The 23,047-nt window shown below is 38.4% G+C and overlaps 1 protein-coding gene across 1 annotated transcript in view; it reads right to left on the reverse strand.

The window, feature by feature from the left end:
- Positions 1 to 23,047, reverse strand: part of AKAP6 (A-kinase anchoring protein 6) — a 260,386-nt gene that overhangs the window by 97,185 nt on the left and 140,154 nt on the right. The window contains exons 7-8 of the mRNA XM_074997551.1: positions 9,569 to 9,717; positions 3,970 to 4,090 (exon numbers count right to left, since the gene is read on the reverse strand). Coding sequence (XP_074853652.1) covers positions 3,970 to 4,090; positions 9,569 to 9,717 — 270 coding nt within the window. The remainder of the gene's footprint in view (positions 1 to 3,969; positions 4,091 to 9,568; positions 9,718 to 23,047) is intronic.

Genomic DNA, 23,047 nt, shown 5'->3' on the forward strand with positions numbered 1-23,047 from the left:
GAAACTTTCACCACGGTTTGTTTGAACCACTCATGGCCACAGCACACAGAGCTAGAGTGAATGGCACAATGGAGCAGCAGCACACCCAGAGGAGAAAATGAACTGCACCTTCAGAAGAAGGATAGCTTCCATTAGGGAAACAAACAACTGCTGGAAGCCTTTTTCGATTTTCCTTTAGAGGTCCACAACATTTTGTGTGCATTTTAACGTTATTTAATAGAGTAAACGTTTCCCCTTTGATAGAAGACTTCAGTATTTTTACATGATCAAAAGCCACATTGAAAACTTTTCTTCTAAATCTTTCCAACTGCTGTACGCCCCACCCTTTTGTTTGTCTGTTTTCTGTAGAGTTCATCCTTGCTGAAGACTTAATAGTTCAAGGAACTGCTTATGAAGTATGTATTTAAACATCTTCAATACTGTTGTAATCAGGCATCCAAATATCAAAGGTCACCCAGGTGTTTTTGAGTTTTGAAAAAAAATGTTTATTTAATTTTATTCTGTAAATGCTAACAATTTAAAAATCATATCATTTATTTCAGTGTGGGATTAGCTTTACAATTAATCTTCTGGGGACAAGGTAGGAATTATCAGTGATTTTCTTTGTCTTGCAGATTCATTACTCATCACTATAGATTGAATAAACACTGATTTGCTTCTCTGTTGAACATTCAAGATAAAGATAAGAAATCCATACTTGAGTTCCCACTAAACAATTCATTAGCAGAGATTAAAGTCTGTGGGCCTGATTCTGCAAATCCTATGCATGCAAACCCACTTGAAGTCAATGTGAGCTTTTTATACAAAGAGGGTTTAAGGGATAGGGTCCACATGCCATACATATAAATGAGGATATTGTTATATGTTCAATTGAACTACAGTGATCTTCTGAAATCAATCATATATCAGAATAATTCAGATGTTCCTTATAAGTCAATTTCAACTGTATACTAGCAGGCTGTAAACCACCTATCCTATGTTTGCAACCATAACATATATTAGTCAAATTTCAAAATCTTTGCAGTTACTTTTCAAAAACTGAAAATAAAAATTGAGTGAATTGTGCCTTTTATTCTTGGGAGAGGGCTGCAGGAGTGAAGGAGAATTCTTTTTAGAAGATGTCCTCTAACACAGGAAAATAAAATGAAAGAGAACAAGCAATATTCCAGTATATATCATACTTCTGTAGAGTTAAAAAGAGAACAAAAACCAGCTGCACTATAACTCCTGTTTATATTTATAGAAAAAATAACATATATTTAAAGAAGAGCAAATGGACTTTCTAATAAGAATGAAGAACCTCCTACTATACTGCAATACAAAATTAAGCTAAATGAGTTTGCTAAAATTTACATAAGTCTGAAAATATAGTACTGGGGAAGTAGTCTAACCTGTGAAAATGCATTTTATTTTCCCACATGCAATTTTAACATTTCTGTATTATGTTATGCTGCTTTAATGCACGCGCTTCCCTCCTGGTTTACCTGTTTTATCATACCTCCTTTCCATTCATAAACTCCTTAGGGGCAATGATAACTGTTGGTAATAGTGATACCACAGCAGGTTCACTGACAGAGAAGCCTTGCTGAGCTGGCTCAGAGGAACAATTACTTGTCAGCTCAATAGCTGGGAGGAGGGGATCTGAGGGTTTAGGAAAATCCACCAAAAAGCAGAAAGTGCAATTAACAAGTCTGTATTTGAACTTGCAGTTGATAACACATAAAATAAAGCTTAAAGTTATTGTAACACCCTCCATTATTCAGCAGTTTTGATTATTTGGCTGCCTGCATTTCTTTCCAAATTGTCTTCCCCCCCACACCCCCGCATGGAATAGAATTACTTCCATGTTTAATATAAAAAGTGTTACTACCACATGGCTGTGATTGCTAGATGGACCACAAATGATGTCAAGCCAGATCTTTCATAAAGGCGGAGTGTCACTATTAAGAGCATTCATTATTGTCTGTAGGTTAGGTTAGCTAGGCTCAATTTTTGACATATGCATGCTGAATGTTGTTAGGGGCATGATATATCCTGCTTACTAAAAGACAGGGCTCAATTAAATTCCGGGAATATTACCTCCTGTTATGTGACAAAGTATTTCTGTATGTGCAAACTAAATGTTGTGTTGGCCATTTTTGGTTACCATATTGCATTGTACGCCACTGATAAGTCCCTGTCCCCTTTTATCCCTCCCATGACCTCACTAACCACTGCATTCTCAATCATACACATTATCTTTCACATTTTTTAGACTGCATTTGGAATACATCAAGATAAAAAGCATTTCTAAATGGTGGAAATTGCCCTACATGGATATACAGTGCCTAAGCATCTCAGTTTTGACTTGTAACACATTTTTTATTCCAATCCACAAATTTTTAACAATGAGGGTGATTAGCCACTGGAACAAACTAACAAAAGGAAAATGGTGGATTCTCCATATCATGATATCTTCAGATCAAGATTGCCTGCCATTCTGGCAATAATGCTTCAGCCAAACAGGTTACCTGGCCCAATAAAGGAGTGACGATAGAACTGAAGAACATTTCATTGACAGAAAGTTAGAACAAATGGTTACTTTTACCTTACAATCTAGGAATCTCTGAGTCTGTCTAGGGTAAAGACCATCAGCAGCGTGTGAAATTATGCATTCAGATTTTTTTTGGCAATATTAACAAATGACAAAAGAAGAAATTGAGGCCACTAAACTTACCTCATCTGTAACCTTTATTAAGTTAGATCTGAAATAATATTATAATAACATTCTCTGCATATGAGGATATTTTATAATCTATTTCATAATTGTCTGTTTAGGTCCTTTCAAGTAAAAGGACCAACATTAGCTGGAATAAATGCATTGAAGAGCATCAACAAATTATACATTCAAAACAAGAAATTTTACATAATAAATTATCAAATCTTGTAACCATGGAAGAAGGAAAACAACTTCTATTTGACCTTGAATTTACCATTTATTCTATACAAAATAAAGAAAACCTAGAGGGTAGTTGTTTCTTGTCATTATACTATTGCTGATTCTGTGGTTAGTTATTAATTTTATTTTTTATGATTCACAATCTGCTCTTTGAAATACGCCATATGCTCAAAGCAATTCAAGGATGACAACTGTCAGAATTACTCCAATAAAAATTGCCTAAATGAGGAAGATTTACTGCAGCCTGATATTTCAGTGGAAAACCTCTCCCTCCTTTCCCCAGCCTCCATCATGCCCCTTGAATAGGGTTTCTCAGATCCACAGTCAAGCCTGAAAGAGATTTAAGATGAAATCTATATTTTTTGGGGGGGGGTTGCTATTAAAATTGTCCATTGACAAGAAGAACTGATAAAGCAATCTGGATTAAGTCAGCAATGGCAAATAAGGGAGACAATATATATTTATTTGATAAAGGGCTTCTAATCAATATGTGAGTTCAAAATCATTTTGCTTAAATCACAAGGAAGTGTATTGACTTAACATGACAATGTCTGCTTTATATATAACTAATAAAAATTAAATTGGAAGAGCCCTGTATCTCAGCAGCAGTAAACCAAAATCAAGGCAAATTTTTCTTTTCCCTGAAGAGGTCTGAAAGGTGGATAGAAATCCAGCTGAAAGCTCCAATCAAAACACATTTTGTTAAATGCTACTATTTCATTTTTTCTTCATTTTGTTTCAGTCTATTTATTAATGCAGTTTCATTTATTTCTATTCATCTGGAAGACAAATCTTTGTCCTTCTATAGAATTACACCAAATAGAATGTGATAAAGGGAACTTTCTTGCAATTATGATGTCGGTGCAGCCTGTCAGTGTGCAGGGGATGGAAATGAGGTTGGGGACAGGGAAGGGAATTCTAATAGACACCATGATACATACAATGAACGCAACGATATCCTGTGAGAGAAAGACTTGTCAAGCTAATCAGATCTTCTATAGCTAGGTAAAGGCAGTAACGGTAGCTCTAACCTTGTAAAGATGCTGCTGCTGCTCCTCTGACATCATCAGGTCATGGCTGTCCATCACTATAGATTCCATGTCAATCAGCCAATCCCAGAGCTCCTGGTATTCTGAATCAAAGTCCAAAAGGCTGTAGATAAGGGACAAAATGTATTATGCATAAATACAGCCTAGGTGTTAAAATATTGTGTTAGAATAATATATTCCTGAAAACTCATGATGTTCTAAGTTGTATTTCTGAAGAGACATTCTGTATTTATAGAAAGTGGACACAAATGAAAATTGAAATCCAATTTAAATCAGTGACATGGCCTAAATTTGGTGAGTGATGCAAGATTGTGACAACTGTACTTGCTGCAAAAAATGTAGAAATAAAAAACCCATAGATAATGTTGCTTAATGGTTTTTAAAGTGCTAACATTATATTTAACAAGCTTTTCTACAATGATCATCATATACTATTATTCATACCAAAAATATTACCTTCTCAGAAAAATGACTCAATCCATTTAGCCATCCCTCCACTGTCTATCTGCCTATCTCTGCACATATATATCCTACATTTATTTTCATGGATGAATAGCTAGCATTTCAACTTAACGCTTTCGGATAGGCTTGAGTGAATATGGTAAGCCAGTGAGAACTAAGGCCAGATACAGTATTAGACAGGTGTTCCCTACAGACATGTAAGAAACAAAGGTAAGGACAGGAAGTCAAAACAATGAATCTTTGAATAGCCAGAAATCATTAAAATTCAAAGGAGGATCACTATGGTTTTCAACAAAATAAATCATTAGAATAAGGAGCTTAAAAGGATTAATGTGATTCTGTATTGAAAGCTGAGTAAGTAAAGCACAGATTCTTCTAAAATACTGTGATACAAGAAAGAAGGTATACATGGAAAAACTGCAAAATTGTCAGAAAGCTATCAGGACTTGTCAAACTGTAACTGACCAAAAATCTTGTTAATAGCAATGAAGAAAAAAAACCCACTGTAGGTTAAATAAGAATATGACAGTTTGTGTTCCCACCCATGAATTTAATATTTCTAATCAAGGTTAATTTTTTTCAACTATTTAAAAGCATTATCTAGCTTTTACACCTTTTTCTTTAATGTTATAAAGTGAGAAAATCTGCCATACAGGAACAAGAGAAATAATAATACCAAAAATATGCTCATTCTACTGTAGTCTGAATTACCACCAACTGGTGTACCATATCCACGTTGATTTTGAATGTATGTAGATAAAATAAGCAGTCCTGTGGTATGTTAGAGATTTACACATTTAATACATGATGAGCTTTGGTGTGTGGGTACAGTTAATGTGATGGGAAACACATTCTTTGGAAGCAAAGAGGAAAGGGTGAAGACATTTGGCTCTCTGTAATATTCCTTTCACCAAGACAACTAAAGTATTACAGTATAGTGCACACGTGCTGTTCTTACTTCTGAAGTATCTCTTTAGATCAATGCACTACATTTTGCATACTGTAGTTCAATAATTTATGAGGCTCTAGTTCCTGTCCTGAAAAGGTAAGCAATGGTGCTTATATAAATAGTAGGGTTTAATTTAATTGGAAGTTGAGGGTAATCTCTCCTGAGAAGTTTGACTGGACTTTTATGTTGAAGCTAATACAAAACTATAATCTGAATGAATCAAGTCCATGGTCTTGAGAATGCAGTGAAACAGAATCCTTATCTAAACCTCTGAGAACTACCTAACTATTCTGCATCTTCGCTACTCCATTTTTGACATTACTGTATGTCTCCTTCAAAAATTATCCAAGCTTATAAAAAAGGATAGAGTAGAATATGGATTTTTCAGGACACAGATTTTCTAAGGCAAGGGTCAGATTTTCAGCCAGTAAATTAACATAGCTTCACTGGCTTCCCAGGATCTTACCTATTTGCCTCAGCTGAGAATGTAGTTCAAGAATTAGAAATGGGTTACAACAAAATCTGGATCCAAACATTCCACTCTTTTGGCAGAGTAGATATGGGGAGGATATTTCTGAATCAAAGTCCATAAATAGATGAGAATTTTAATACAATGAACAAAATTTAAGTTCTGGATCCAAACACATCTTAGAAGCTGGGACTTTAAAATCCAGATCTGCATCAATGTCTAAATTTTGCTATGCTTACACGTTAAATTATCATGAAATTTGGTTTACAAGTTGTCAAAATATGTTAACTGTTTTGATGTAAAAATCAATTGTGTAAATTTGATTTTGAAGATATTCTGTTTTTTTTAAATGTGGCAGCTATTATTAATTTGATAAAACTGTATAAGGTAAGAAGAACAAATAAAGAAGTTAACAAAAGGGTATAAATGTAGGTTCAGCAGTAGGTTAAGATTAAAATACAGCTGTGAACATTTCTGTTATTCAGAATCCATTTTTCTATACTCAGCAGGTAATTTTCCATATTGCCTGAGGCAGAATCAAAAGAAGCTTAGCTTCTGAAACACAGTATCTGTGTGGGATGCAGGAACAACAAAAACAATTTGATTGTTGTGGATTACCCAAGTCCACTGATCACTTTAAAAAACGTACAGCAAGTGTTCCTGGTCCACAATATTCATCCAGTAAAAGGTACTGAAAGGCTGCAAAGGGGAATGCAACAAGGTGTACTAAAGAACAAATAATTAAAACTTCCTTGAACCTAGTTTTATGCTTAACAGAGTAAAGCCATGTTAGCAATTTAATGTTTTTAATAACATTAAAGGTATATTTTAGGTTGGTAAACAAGAAATAAGATATGCAGAATTGCAAGTCTTATCCCTTATATCCTAAACATGTTTCTTAAAGTATGGATATCTCATGAGAAAACCAGCTTGTCTGCATCATTAATAAATAAAAAGGAATGTGGAGCTATTTTCATCAGCCATTTTTTTCATGTTTGACACATATCTCCCCATTATATTATTTCTTTGATGGCATAGCTCACATGGCATTTAGAAGTACTGTAAGTGTAGTAGTATGCCTGCCAAAAAAATCCAACCAGATAAAATAGTCTTTCAAGTTTCTGGATCTGTTTGGATCTCCTTTCCATGAGCATGCTCTTGGGGTATTATAGAGGAAATCAAATTTCTGACCATAACACCTTTAAAATAACATTGTTTTAAAGTTTGTGCATATCCGGACATTCCAGAATATTAGATCAATGCGTTCAAAGCCTGATCCTGAAGTCCTAACTACCATCCAATGAGTATTACAAAGGACTGGAAGAAATGGTCCTGAGATCCATGCAATAGTATACTGAACACAATAAGCATGTGTCCAAATTAAAACTCTGATACCATCACACAACCAGCTCTGAGGGCGTTCAGAATCTTAGCTCATGCAATTGTCATAATTTTGCATCTGGTCCCGATTTCTCCCCTTGAGCCCTTCCCATGCCCATGTTGACCACTGTTCTCCTGCAACAGATTCCCATTCTGTTCTCTTTTATTCCCTACAGAGCCACTCCTATGCAGACATAAACTCATCCCTCCTCATTTTCATTGTAATCATCCCTGTTCTACAGACATTCCCTAATCCCTCGTATTCCCACCTCAGAGACTTTCTACTGTGCAGCCATTACCTTTCCGGTCCCATTTTAGCCATCTCTCCCCTACACCTATTCCACTTCTCATCAATTCCCACTGTGGACATATCTACCCCATTCATCACTTCCTTAGTCCTACCTGGTTCCCACTGTAGGTATTCTCTCCCGAAAAGGCTCCAAAGGGCCATGCATGGGATCTCTAATTTATGAGCATTTTCACATTGTTCCTCAACATAATACCTTTTCATGGTATCAATAGCATACAAGCACAAAATTTCAAGTTTGAAGAAGAGCATTTTCATATCTAAGTACTTACTTTACATCCAAAGCAAGTAGGGTGACCAGATTTCCCAGTTTTATAGGGATAATTCTGATACTTGGGGCTTTGTCTTATGTAGGGTGCCTATTACCTGCCACCCCTGTCCTGATATTTCACACTCATTGTGTAATCACTCTAAAAGCTAGGTATTCGAAGTTTTCAATAGGGTCATGGTCTTATATTGCCAAAAGACCAAAAAGGATTCCAAAACTTTGAGACCTCTGTTTGAGGCTAGAGATACAAAGCATGCGGTCTGAATTTTTGCTTCAGGTCCCAGACTTGGAAAAAGGCTTGTTGCAATAGAAGCATCATTAGTAAAGTGAGTGTGGGAGAAGTTACTTTATGCTCTTGGGCTCACTGGCATTTACACGTGCAATCCTTGCCACAGGTACTATGTTTAGGAGCACCATAGGAATGCCAATAAATTAAAGACATGTTGCATGACCCTTTGAAAGTTAGCCGTGAGCGGCCAGAGTGGTTGCTGTAAGTGGATTGGCCATGGATCTAGATATCACTACAGGGGAGGAAAATATTCAGATCATAGGGATAGAGCTATGGTATTTTTCCTTTCATAACAGTTGGAATGACAGACAATGCAAACTTTGTAAATGCGACAAAGATATGGACATTGGGACAAGCTGGAGAAGAAAGTATGTGCAGGGAATTAGATTGAGATGACCAAATCAGCAACAGACAACAGCTAAAGTAATGATTAGTACTGGCTGGAAAACAATTTTCCAAAATTGATGCCATTTGGAATAAAACTGAGATCTTCTGAATTTTTTCATGAAAAACCAAAAAGAAAGAAAGAAAGAAAGGACATGCACCTCCTGTAAAGTATTCTGGTGGTCAAAGCGGCCAGGTAGAAAATGAAAAACCCAAGTTCAAATCCCTCATCTGCCTAATTCAGCGTGGTCTCTCAATCTCTTCTGTTGGCACTGTTCCAGTTTGTATAAATAAACAAATATTGAATGTGTGAGTTAGACCATCTGCCCTGATATGCCAGTGGTTAGGGAACTCCCCCAGGATGTGTTAAGGCAGGAAATTGTACCTGGGTCTTTCACAGGGCTCTACGTACCAAGTTGTTCTGAAGTGCATTTCTTTATTGGTATCACCCAAAAATTCCATTCTTGAGTTGAGAAACTTTCCTGTCAAAACAGCTATATGTCCATTAAAATTTCTGGTTTTGACTAATTAGCAAGTTTAGGTGAAACAACATTTAATCAAATATTTCCAGTGACAACTTTCAGTCCATACTGAATGGGGCATATTTAGAACAGAAATCCAGAAATGAAAGACTTCACATTCACCTACCCCATCTCTAGAAAAACTGTGTCTAAGGACGTATTGTATAAAAAGATACCAACATGCTAGGGAAGTCTGTGGAAGAAACGTATTAGGAAGCCTGAAAGAATCAGAAGAAATTAAGAAAAAAAAAATAAAGCATGGCTTAGTAAGGTGGAAGTTTAAGAATACACAACACCTCTCTCATGCTAATGAGGAACTGCTATTTGGAAAAAAAAGTTATGTAGCCCTAGGACGGAAGAAATTAAAGTAGATAAAATTATCCAGAACTCATTTATTTTTGCATTAATGAATATGACAATAAATATACATTGCATGTTGCCTTGTGTCTTGGTTAAAGAGGAAAAATCCTGGCCAGCATAGCAGCAAAAAAAGATCATGTAAAAAAAGTACAGATCAGAGAGAATAAAACAACAAAAAGAATAGTTTCCTACCCATTACTTCCCACTGTGTGAACTTTTGACATATCAGCAAACTCTTCCTTTCGCTTGCTACCGCTGTTGTACTGTTCACTATACAGCTTTAAGGACATCTGTTCAACAGCATCTCTTTGTGCTTCCAGATAGCATAGCTGAACCTCAGCCTAGAGAAAGAAAACAAAGAGGAAAGCACTTTTTTTTTTCCATTCAGAAGGAATGCATTTAAAATGACTACTTTGGAACTGTACCAAACATTTTTACCAAAAGGAATATTCACACCATCATTCCTTTCTTTTCATGACACTTACTAGGGCTGGTCCTATAAATTGTATCACAGTAGAGTATATTACAACTGCACCATTTAAGTTCTTATCAAAGAGTAGTCTCAAATCCCAAGGGACGTACACTCAGCAAGATGCTAAAGAAAAATGTTTATGTCTGTATGAGGGTGGGCAAGCAAGAGTTATTAACTAAATACATACAACAAAAATTTTTGCATGTTTGAGAAACTCATCTTCACCAATAACAAACTGAAGATGCTTCAGAGTTAATTATACTTGCATTGTTTGGTTAAATTAATAACTGTACATTTTTAAAAAAGGGCTTGGCATTGTTCACCTGCTATTGTCCTGTATCTGGTTTCCTATGATTACTCAGCAATCTTGATGGCAAGGAAGAGGCAATAAGTTAGATACGCTCTTTTCCATCAGTCTATGTGCCTAGCCAAAAGTATGTTGAATAATTTTTGGCATCAAAACATTGAATAGATGCTTTATGTATTGCAGCTGTGCTGATCAGTTGGATTCTAGAAGTCAGAGCATCAGATGACATGAGAATAAAGTTTGCTTTTTGCTGTGCTTCCCCCTGCATAGCAGGGAGAAATTCTGAAAGAAGTATACATTCAAAAGCACTTTGTGGCCAATATGCTCTTTTTTTCCCTTATGATAAGGCTTCACTACAATAAAAAATACAGATACTACAAATTCTGACAAGCTTCAAATATGTCACTTCTTTGTAACTTAATTCCATGTTCCCATTAGTAATAACATACTGGCTACGTCTACACGTGCAGCCAACATCGAAATAGTCTATTTTGATGAATAACGTCTACACGTCCTCCAGGGCCAGCAACGTCGATGTTCAACTTCGACGTTGCTCAGCCCAACATCGAAATAGGCGCAGCGAGGGAACGTCTACACGTCAAAGTAGCACACATCGAAATAGGGATGCCAGGCACAGCTGCAGACAGGGTCACAGGGCGGACTCAACAGCAAGCCGCTCCCTTAAAGGGCCCCTCCCAGACACAGTTGCACTAAACAACACAAGATACACAGAGCTGACAACTGGTTGCAGACCCTGTGCCTGCAGCATAGATCCCCAGCTGCCGCAGAAGCAGCCAGAAGCCCTGGGCTAAGGGCTGCTGCCCACGGTGACCATAGAGACCCGCAGGGGCTGGAGAGAGAGCATCTCTCAACCCCCCAGCTGATGGCTGCCATGGAGGACCCAGCAATTTCGACGTTGCGGGACGCGGATCGTCTACACGGTCCCTACTTCGACGTTGAACGTCGAAGTAGGGCGCTATTCCTATCTCCTCATGAGGTTAGCGACTTTGACGTCTCGCCGCCTAACGTCGAAGTTAACTTCGAAATAGCGCCCGACGTGTGTAGACGCGACGGGCGCTATTTCGAAGTTGGTGCCGCTACTTCGAAGTAGCGTGCACGTGTAGACGCAGCTACTGAGTCAATCACTTGATAGGGCAGCTAAATGAATGCACTAGCATGGAGGGCACCTTGGCTGGGCTATGATCTTCACACTTCAAGCAGCAGTGGAATAGAGGTGCTTGCATTCTGCTCAGAGGATAACAGAGGGTGCATCTACACTAGGAACTAACTTCAAACTTAACTTCAAAAGTTAACTTCGAAGTCAGGCACTACTTCAAAGTAGCCAGCAGAGAGTCTACACATATTTTCCTTTTCTTCAAAGAAGGAAGCACAACTTCGAAGTCCTTACTCAATTCCTGGTAATGGAGTAGTGCCCTACTTTGAAGTAGGGTGTGTGTAGATGCTCAGCTTTGACGTCAGTTGTACTTTGAAGTAAGCAACTCTGAAGTTATTTTTGTAGTGTAGACACAGCCAGAGTCTCCTATTTCTGATAAGAGCCATTTATGATGTAGAGAAAAAGTGCCAAGATGAAATGTTCAAAGCCAGAATGAGCGTGCTTATGGGCAATGTTTGGACTTGGGGTGGGGGCAGAAAATAAGAGAGTACCAGCAACATACGGCTGATAGAAGTTTTGGCCCATTATACAATTTTGTGAAAATTGTTTAGAATTTGTCTTAGCATTGAGGTAGTTTCTGTCTTGTCATATGAATAGCTAACTTCCTCTATTAGTTGCCTTTAACTTTCCTCTTGAAATCACTTTTTGTAATGTAACTTTTCATGTATGGGTTTAACCTAGATATGTTTTGGGAACAACCTGAAGAAAATCCATTCATCCATCTTCTGAAAAAAAAATTCTTGTACTTTTCAGTTCTCACATAAGTTAAACATAAAGCTTTACTGTAAAGCAATATTCTTGATGTATATATAGTCCTGAATGTGGAATGTGCATTTTCTCTTGTTTAATGAAATTTGATTCTGAAAGAAAGGTACCTAAAAAAATTAATGTATAAACAGTATGCACAGTACATAATTTTCCTTATTGATCTTATCATGAACTAAAGTGTGTAGTCCCAAGTGTTCAAAGATGTACAATCTTTCTTGAATAGGGTTGACTTGGTTCTGCCAATCTTTCAGTCCTTAAAATATGTTTATTTGGTAACATTGAGTAAGTTTATAGTGCGCTATGTATACCCCCTAAAGAACTGTGATCTCATATACTGGCTGAAGGCTTCTCAACATTAATTTGTTGTCACGTGAGACCTCTTTGACTTAACTACTTATCATGTATGCAGCCGTTTATACATTTTAAAATAATCTAAAACTCAAATAATATAGTAAATGCCCTGTGCAAGTATGACAATCTAAGATTACCTAATTATGGAAGTTACTTACAGTTATGAGTAAAAAGGCAGCTTCTGAACATATGAAATTATCAATCTAATCTAATCTATCATCTGGTTTTACCAGACAACCTATGTTGGGATTGGCCCAGTACTTGATGAGACTCCTGAAGGAAAAGGAAAGCCTGGTACACAGACTGCTTTTTACAGACTTCAGAAAGGATGCAAGGTAACAGAGAAAGTAGGTTTCCCTTTAGCTTAACAAATAGTTTCCTTCTGCGGTTCACTGCAGTTCCAGGTTCAAGCTTTCTGGAGTGGATTCCTCATCCACAAACAATCTTTCATTTGATGTTTACTCACTTTGATGCCTTTACGTATTCTGTACTGTCCACATTGGGCTTTGCAGTTTTCATTTATTTTTGCCAGAAAGCACTAATTCATTAGCTGTTTTTATTTTAGTTAAGTTGAGGTGGCACTTTCATTCTAAGCCCCTATGTGAGTGGCTGATAACTTTCCAAAACAATTACCTTATGAAATTAAATTTCCCATGATTGTTTTCAGCCTAGAGGTGAATTCTTTTGGAAAGTTTAAAGAAAGCAATTTTGCTGGTTTTGAGGATGGAGTTGCAAATGAAGATGCATTTTTAACTTAGCAAAATAATTACTTTACTTGATTTCACTAATTAAAAATATTTAAATTACCCATACAAAAAACTACATTAAGCACTAAAAAATACCCACGATTAAATTTTCACTTTCAACCTGAAATCTGGCACCTTCTTCATATGTATTAAGAGATAGTCTGTAAGGATATGAACATATGCCCATTCCAAAATGACATAATATACATTACACACGTAACTTTTTGTTTTTACCCAGGAGTTTTCTATGTAGTTTAAGAGAAAAAAAGATAGAGGGAAAACACAAAGAAGAAGTTACTCGCTTCACAACTTTGAAGTTCCGCTGACTTGCAAAAATATGGCAATATGATGTGGAAACACCTCATCTGAAAATCTTAAGAGCTGGAAAGACATTTGGTAGAGTTCTTAAATCAGCTTTTGCACCCCTTATAAATTGCACTGGAGACCCCTTGATTTCTTTGCAGCTTACTATTCTCGAGTCGTCCTACAACTTGAGTACACTTTTCTCTCTACAGCTACATTGGACACACACACAGACACACATACACACACACAGGTAACACAGGATTTCTTAGCTGTACCTTTTGAGCCAACTAATGAATTTTGTACAAAACACCAACTGACGTGGACACAATGACAAAATGCGGATGGATGCATGCATGTAGTTAAGTGGGAAGGCTGTAACTTTTTAAAAACTTTAACACAGAAGAACACTGCTATCTGCCCATCACTGATACTTGCCTATCTCAGACATTTAACTGGTTCCAGTGCAGGAGTTACAATGTTCCTTACCATATAACCCATCATGCAAAGTAGCCTACTCTCAGTTGGGTTACCAACTTTGTATTTCAAAAATAAAGGACCTCCTAGGCACCCTTCTGTCTGCGTAGACTGTGGATTGTGCCCTTCGTAACTCCATTTAAGATTGTAATTTGCAGCGTTGACTGTGACTGTGGAGACCCACACAAGAGTGACAGTCCTTGCTACATCTGCTGCATATGTAAAATAATAAGGGACCATTTTCTTAGCATCCCTGCTCCATCTGTCTTCCCAATATTAATTATTATTAACAAGAAGCAGCAGCAGTATTCACCTACATTCACCAGGGTTATTTCTTGATGCTTTTTGCAGCACGAGTAGCTTCCAATTTTGACATATGGAGATGAAAATAATAAGGAACTGCGGACAACCCTAATCTTCAGGCTCCCCCAACACTGTACTCAGCTCTCTCTGGATCCTAGAACACTCTTTCTACTCCCATGATTAGACAGATGCTGCAGCAGGATGGGGAATTCGGTCCATAAGGCCATCAGGTCTGATCTCAGCCCCAGAAAGCTGCAAAGTCTCAGTGTGGCCTGGGAAGGCCACCCGAAAGCCTGGCCTCACCTCATACCATGAACCTAAAGCTCATCAGCAATATTTCGGGTCTTATACCTCTGGGAACCATTCATTTTTTTCTCTTAGCTGCATTGGAAACAGACTGCAAGTTGTCATGACTAAACAGTGACTGTGACTAAGGGGAGCCCTGAGCTGTGATCACAGAGCTGCAGGGGAAGAGGGAGGCCCAGGGGTTGCAACTATGTAAGTGAGCAGGGATGTGAAAGACAGGTGGGGAACAGAGGAGAACCAGGCTGGGAAGAGAAGTAGGGAGCCATGCTCTAGGACAGAGCTGGGACTGGGGTTGAGGGAAGTGGATGAAGAGGAACCAGCTGAGAAGGGAAAAGAGCTGAGAGGTGGGGGCAAAGGTAGGCAGGGATGGATGGGAGAAAGGAGCCAAATGGGGGGCACCAGACCGCATGGGGCAAAGGTGGGCTGGTGGTGGGTAAAAGAGGAGGAAGGAGCCAAACCGGGCATAGGACCACTGCGAGGCAGAGCTGGGAAGATGAAGGCCGGGGAGCCAGAGAGGGAAGTGGCTGACCTGGCACAGTACAAATGAGGGGCAGAGCTGTGCAGCAGGTGTCTGGGGGGCAGAGAGGGGAAGGGGTTGACCTGTACACAGAAGAGCTGGGGACAAAGCTGAGCTGAGGGAGCACAAGAGGAAAGAGCTGAGCTTGGCACAGGAACAGTGAGGGGCAGAGCTGGGCTGGAGGGTAGTGAGGGCAAGGGACTGAGCGGGGCAGGATTGACTGAGGTGGCAGAGAATGGAAGGCTCTTGGGGTTCCCTGGGTGGGAACTTGTGGCTTTGACTGAGGGTAGGGAAGAAGGGCCCATTGATTGTGCTGTCTGGGGCCTGGAATTCCTGTCAGCGGGCCTGCAGATATCTTATGTAGGTGGCCATAGATCCAGTTTGGAGACTTGTGACTAAAATTCTATTTACCTGCTCCGACTCAGCTGGAGTGGATTGTGCCAGTGTCATACAAGACAGAGGGAAATAATGGGAAGAGGAGACAAAATACTCATTGTCTAAGTGACAGTGAACATGAACAAGTGTGGCTGAGAGGAGAAACACACAGGTGAAAGCATGGAATGGAAGACTGAAACAAGGAAAAGGGGGGAAGAGTAGCAGCCAAATGGGGAGCAGGACAAAGGAAAAGAAAACATAAGGGAGGATCAGGCTTCCACGATTGTCTTCCTCACAAGTTCCAAACTCACAAACCTTCTGTGCTGACTACCATGATCCACTATGAACCCTCTTTCTTCACAAGACTTCTGCTTCAGATTTTTTACCTTGAAAATATGATCCCCAATAAACTATATTTTTAAGGATAGTGGCTGCTTTCAGTTACTGTAAACATTTGCAGCAACTCAAGATCAGATAGCTCAGAGCCTCAAATGGATCCTTCTGATTTCTTTTCGATATGAATTCATCTATCACACTGTTGCACTTAAAGGGCTTTTTCACTTCATGTTCTATTGATATCATTGCAAATCCAGAGAGGCTTTGAAGACCTCAGGTAGCTATTGATCAGTTTAAGTTTCAAAAAGCTATAATCTGCAGGAGGCTCAGTAAAAAGACATAGTGCAGAAAATGTGCAGTGCAACATCGAAGTCTGAGTAAATCTGCTGCAGCCTAGTCTTAAAAGTATGATTTTTTTTTGAGTTGATGAAGGTGTAGCGTTGTCTCATTTCAGCATGCTGCTGTATCTTCATTGTTACCAGCTACTCTAAGTCAGAATGATGACTTGTTTTAGTTCTCCGCAGATCTGGAGAGCACAACTAAGCCACTGTAGAATTTTTATATAGGCCTATGAAACTATTTTTGTGCTCCCCCTACAACAATAAAAGACTACTCTGTGCACAAGTCCAGACTGAGAATTTTAGGGAGAGCATGGGTAAAAGTATCTTAATATTTCTTACAAGTACTGCCCTATTGCAACCAGGGTCCCTGCCAGCTCTTTAAATAACTCCCTGTTGGCTTTTGCCACAGCTCAGGCAGCTCTTGCCGGAGCTGCGCACCAGGTGCACCAGCTTGCTTTCAGCACTAGGGGAGTGTTAGTGTGGCAATCCTTTGGTACCACCCTAACCGTCACTGACAAATTGAAAGTAAAATGGGGTATATGGGAAAGAATATTTTTGTTCTGTTTTCCTACATTCCTGTTAAGAGTACAGGAGCACAGAACCTGCTTGTGCTTGGGGATGGTGGCAGGGGGCGAAATGGGGGCTGATGTATGTGAAAAACAGACTAGTTCACAAAAATGGCATAGTACAAGCTGTGGTTTTGAGAGCTGCTACGTGCCCAGGTAGAGGAGGGTTCTGTATCTCTTCTAGGAAGTGTTAAGATTCATAAAGCACGTTAATAACACTAAGAACTTGACTGTCACAAAAACCTATGAAACAAAGAAATGTTATCCCCACTTGCCTTGCCCTACTTTACGTAACCACCTCTGAACGTTTTGGCTTTTGACCAAGACCACAGAGGGAGTCAGTGTCAAAGCTGGGATTAACCTCTTGCTCTCAGGCTCACACTACTGAGATGATCTCCTTGTGGTCAGAGGTCATACAGCCTGCTCAGCAGAAAAGTTGTCTCAGCTGCAGGCTCCCTGTAGAAGGCATCTTGTGATGATCACATTCAGCAGTAGCCCGAGTAGCACTATACCATACAGGTGTGATTTAAACTGGAATCTGCCCAAAAATCAAGGGCTGTAGCACTTCCCCCCGCCCCCAAAGCACCCCCCTAGTTCAACTCCAGTAAGCAGTGATGGGATTGTGATTAACGACAGCATCTTCAGGAAAGCTCAGCATATGGCTTACAGCCCTAACAACCAATCTGCATTGGTTTACATTTTCAAGGCTATTGGCACAAAGAAAAGAGCCTGAAACTTAATTTAAAAAGGGTAAAGATTTTCCAAATGAAAAGAGGAGGCCATGCCTTCAACTTTTGCAGTCTGGATCTGCATGTCAAAGGGCTTATCTACACTACCACCTTCCTTCGAAGGAAGCATGGTAATTAGGGTGTTTGGAGTTTACTAATGAAGTGCTGCTGTGCATAGGCAACACATCATTAAGCAAATTCCCCCCCGCGGCAACTCCAAAGTTTTAAACTCCAAAGTACCGGCACGTGTCTAGCCGCGGGGCACCTGCCAGTACTTCGAAGTGCCGGGGCAACTTCGAAGTCCCCTTACTCCTTACTTTTGAGGATTACGGGGACTTCGAAGTTGCCCCGGCCCTTCAAAGTACCAGAGGGTGAGCCAGGGCTAGATGTGTGCCGGTACTTCGAAGTTTAAAATTTCAGAGTTGCCGCAGGGGGGAATTTGCATAATGAAGTGCTGCCTATGCACGGCAGCACTTCATTAGTAAACTCCCAACACCCTAATTACCATCCTTCCTTAGAAGGAAGTGATAGTGTAGACACAACAAAGGTGCTTTCCACTATAAAGGTAACCATGTAACATAAATGGTAATCAGTGACAGTACAAATCAATGAAAATACATTTTATTTCTTGTTTAGAACTGCTTGTTTAAGCTACCTTATATGGTAGCAGAGAAAGACTAGGTAATATCCGTTAGTGTAGGAAGGAGAAAGGGCAGGGTGAGGTTATACAGTATAAAAGCTTGAAGTGGTTATGCTGCCATCTGGGTTAGAATTTACACCAATGTAAGTGAGATCATAACTGGACTTCAGTGTTCTACCATCACAGGAAGTTTGCAATAAAGGGATATACTAAGATAAATAGCACCAAACTGGCATGAGAAAGAAAGTGTTTACAATCACTATTTTTCACTGAGTACAACAAGTTATTCTGGTATGAAATCTAACACTGTAAGCATACTCTTCCATCATTTACAAAGACAAAAGTAAAATAAATTCAAATGAATTGGAATGGTATCATCTCCTCTGTAAGTAGTGCTGTTGAAAATAGTATACTTAAAATCACCATATAATTACACACACACATCCCAATCCTGCAAACACTTATGCAAGTGCTTAAGTTTAATTGACTGGGACCATTCACATAAACTTAAACGTAGTTCAGTATTTGCAGAATTGGGGTATTATTGGGCATTGCTATTTTCTATATTTGTGTGAGGGAGGGCAAACTGAAGGGCCTGGCATCCAAGGGATTAAAGAGAGCCTCTGGGCCCAGCTAGCTCTGCTCCACTTTACTTGCAACCAATGCCAGGCCTGGAGGGAGGAGAAAAGCAAGGAGCTTGGCTCAGTTTGGGGCTCACTTGCAGAGGGGAAGGAGGTGTTTTGACAGAGAAACTAGAGTCTGTCTACCAAGCAGCCATGGAAACATAAAAGCCCCCACGCTATTCCTGTGGGAAAAGGGGGGAGGGGGGACTTCCTGACAGAACCTGAGATTTTGTATAAATGTGTTGTGTCAAAAACGAACTTAATAAAAATGTAACCACTACTAAGATGATGCTATACGATATAGAAATATGAAGTTTTGTCTATTTGGCATTAGACTGCATAATTTATATGCATGCTATAGGATAATTATTTTAAATTATATAAAATTTTTAAGCTGAAACATTTTTCAAATATGTCAGACAAATATAAAGCAATTCACTTGTCAGATTTTTAAAATGTTTTCTTATGCGTAATAACTAACACCTGTTTGATGTTGCTGTCAATTCTACAATGGCACATATTCAAGCTAGACTCTTGTGCTTGCACAGAGTTCCCTTGACTTCCATGAGGCTCAAAATGGACTGCAGAATCAAGCCCTGCTGTAAACTCTCTCTTATTATGTGTTGGACAATGATTAGCACAAGGGGGATGTGGATTCTTTGTGGAGCCTTTGGTGCGACTGCCCCTTGAATGATGAAATAATAATCATACTTACAATGGAGGTCACCAAAATACATAGCAATGTTCCAAACACTGAGAAAGGCAATCAATAGTCAAGAGCACTTTGCCTCCCTGAAGTTTAATTCTCCGCCCCCCCAACACCTACCGCATTTTGATCCTGCAGTGAAACAAAGAGGTAGTTATGATATCATAACATGTTCCATGTCATCAGACTGTGCTGTTATAAAGAGACGATTATGACTTCATTGCTTATGATTTCATTGTGAGGGAAGGAACGTATGTTAACATGCACATAATTTAATATTTAATAATAAAGCTATTCAGAAAAAATGCTGGATAAGTACACTGTCTGGTTATATCAAAAGGAGGGTAGGAACCCTTTGAGAGGGTTTTAATCAGGCTGCAACTTTATTATTAGGTATCTAGGACTACTTGGTAGGTAAAAGTAGATAGTGTAAGTAACTCCATTATCATTTCAACTTCTAGGTGGGGGCTTCTGCCAGCCTCCCCTTTTTCACGCAGGTCCCCCACCAAACCCATTGCTGGGTCCTTGCCAGAACTCCCACCTCAAACAAGGGTTAAAGTGAGTGATAAAGAAAGGGAGTTGGCTCTCTGCTTTGCCAGTCATAAGAGCTCCAAACCCCATTTCACCAGATGGTTGCAGCTTAGCCAACCTGGTGATGAGGGATAAAAATACCATTAGCTTGCTACCTGCAAGGTAAAGAGCTGGGTTCTGCCCTCCCTAGTCTGGAAAAATGTGGCTTCTCCCACTAAACTTGCCATTTATTGACTCTCTGGCCCTTCCAGACCCTGGGAATGAGTCAGCATCACAATAATGTTGCACTCTGCTTTTGCTGCAGCTCTTGAGTCTCTCACTAGCTGCTCTTTGCAACTACACACACCTTAAGGTGTGATCATTTCTCTTGGTATAAATATTCTTTTTCACATTTGAATAAGTGAGAAATAAAAGAAAAAATCTCCAGATGTTGACCATGTACAAATATAATTAAGGATATTTAGGATCAGGAGACAATGATGAGGTAATTGTTAAAAAAGCTAAAACAAAGCTTTATCAGTAACGACAGATACATTATTATGCAGCAAGACTCACTTCGCAGCAACAGCAACAACTTAAGATGTGGATGTAGACAATCATTTTGCCATGTATAAACAACAGGCCTAGACCGTTGCTTATTTGAGTTTATTTATGGGTCTCAGAGAAAGAATCAGCCTCTTGAAGAATCTGACACCTACTCAGGTCGGAGGAACTGTAAAAAGATAACTGTTTAAACGTGAAATATTTGTATTGCTGAGAGGTCAGCTCCACTGCTGTTGACTTCATGGCAATTTGCATACTATTAAAGCATTACCCATAATGTTCAGAAATTTTAATTTTAAAGCTATGCTGTTAAAGATGTTTGTTGAATTGTAAACATCCAAGACAGCTGGGAAATTTGTTAACACTCTGATAGTTACTGTATTTCTGCCTTATTGAGGCATCTTGTTTAAAAAAAAAAAAAGGGAAAAAAAGAAACCCTCTTCTCTGTTTTGCAACAATGAATGAGATCCCATCAGTATTGTACTGGGTATAGCGTCCCTTATTCTTTTTGACATATTTAAATTTGTTAAAATGTGAATGTAGCACCTTAAAGATTAACAATAGTATTTATTAAGTAATGAGCTTTCATGGGTAAGTCCCTCACCTAATAAATAAATCGTTAGTCTTTTTAACGTGCTACAGGACTGATTGCTTTTTTTGTGAAGCTACAGACTAACATGGCTACCCCCTGAGACTATTTAAAATGTCACTGTTTTGCTATATATTTTGAGACAACATAGGATTATTCCTATTTCCTACATCATTTTAATACAATCTTTCTCATTAAATTTCTCAGCCCAGTAAAGGTGAGCAACACATTTGTGTTTCTGTGTTTGTGTTTTCAGTCTCCTATCCTGAACTCTACTATAGCAATATTTACTTCCTGGCCGCAAAGAAAAATTAAAAATGTATAATGTGAAGATACAATCTATGTTTCCCTTGTCCTGCTGGACCAGCGCTTGACTCCAAAGTATATTTATGCTGGCAAATATTGCTATTAACTCAGTTACCGTACTACATGAGCTACAGTTCCTTTGAAATTCTATAAAACAGTTGTCCTTAGATGATAATAGAAAGGAAGGAATGAAGCAGGAACAACAAGAATTACTTTACATACTAATAACAACAATTTAGTTATCAAAACAGTACTGAACAAGCATGCCTTTTCATACTATTCTTTTAAAAATTTAGCTTCCTAGGGTTCTAATAGTATTTTCCTATGGTTCAGGAATGCACAGTAGCACTCAGTCCAGCGCCTATATCCTTATTTCAAAGAGAATCATTCAAACCGACATCCACCCTGTCAAGAATCTTGACTTTGAGCTGCTAATGCAGAATAAAAATCAATATAAATTTTGATCATTCAATGAATATTTACTTCTTTCTTTAGTGCTCAGGGATTTAAAACTGAAAACTGCTGAATCAAGTCATTCTATTTTTTTGTTTTTATGCCAACACCAATTTACTACCCTCCTGAAAGTTCCTGAACAAGATGTCTCATGTGGCAAACATGTTGGTTTTTCCTGTCAATCATAACAGTGTGCCAGTAGGGAACCATAAACATTTCCCTTTCATACTCCTCATGTTCCAAAAAGGAATATTTTGATTAGTTCCCTGGAAAAGGTAAGCTTGTCTTATTTAGACATATTGTAGAATGTCTGTGCCTGTTATTCTTGGAGCATTGTTATACTTAAATGGGTACTATCAAAAGTTAAACACTTATATTTTTGACTTTAGTGACCTCATACAAGAAACAGAATTTGCAGACAGAATTCACAGCAAGCAAATCCCAGTAAAACCAACAAGAGAATGAGCTTTATGGATATTGCCATGTTTCACCATATATTTTCTGAAAGATGACAAAAAATCTGACTCCTGTAATCAGCCCTATACTTCACAACGCTATTGAGAAAGAAAAAGAAGAGAGGCAATAGAAGAAGAAGAAAAAAAAAAGAAAACCCGCCAAAGATTAGCAATTAAGATGTGAGTTCAGCATGTAGCTAGTTGTAAAAGAAATATGCTCTCATTTTTAATATTATGGACTTTTGGAAAATGTATATTTAAAACCTATGTTTCCATAGTGATCATTTAAAGAGAAAAAAAGTTTCTAAATTTGAAAAAGACCTACTTTACTTTAACAAGAATGGTAAATACAACCAATTTTCATCTTGCAAGAAGAATTTATACATGACACAGTGGCAGAAGGGCTTTATATTAAGGAGCAATTTTGTTGGTTTCTTATAAATTAAATAAAAGTGGCAGCAGCTGTCTTTCAGAAGGCGGATACAGGCTTGTACAGTCATATGATATTATGTAGACAGATGTTTTAAATAAAAAAAATATTTAGATTGCTAGATACCTTGCTAGATACAAAAGCAATTATGGGATGTCTTTGTTAAATTAAATTTCTCATTCTTTTGAGAGAAAAAAAGAAAGAAAGAATTGTCTTGGAAACAGTTCCAACAGGAAATGATCATATATATAAAACAGCTGGAGACTGTAACTAATATAAATTTACTTGAAAATAAAAATGCTGCATGCCTCTGGAGACATGCTGT

The sequence above is a fragment of the Carettochelys insculpta genome, chromosome 6 (assembly GCF_033958435.1).
Source record: "Carettochelys insculpta isolate YL-2023 chromosome 6, ASM3395843v1, whole genome shotgun sequence".
NCBI lineage: Eukaryota > Metazoa > Chordata > Testudines > Carettochelyidae > Carettochelys > Carettochelys insculpta.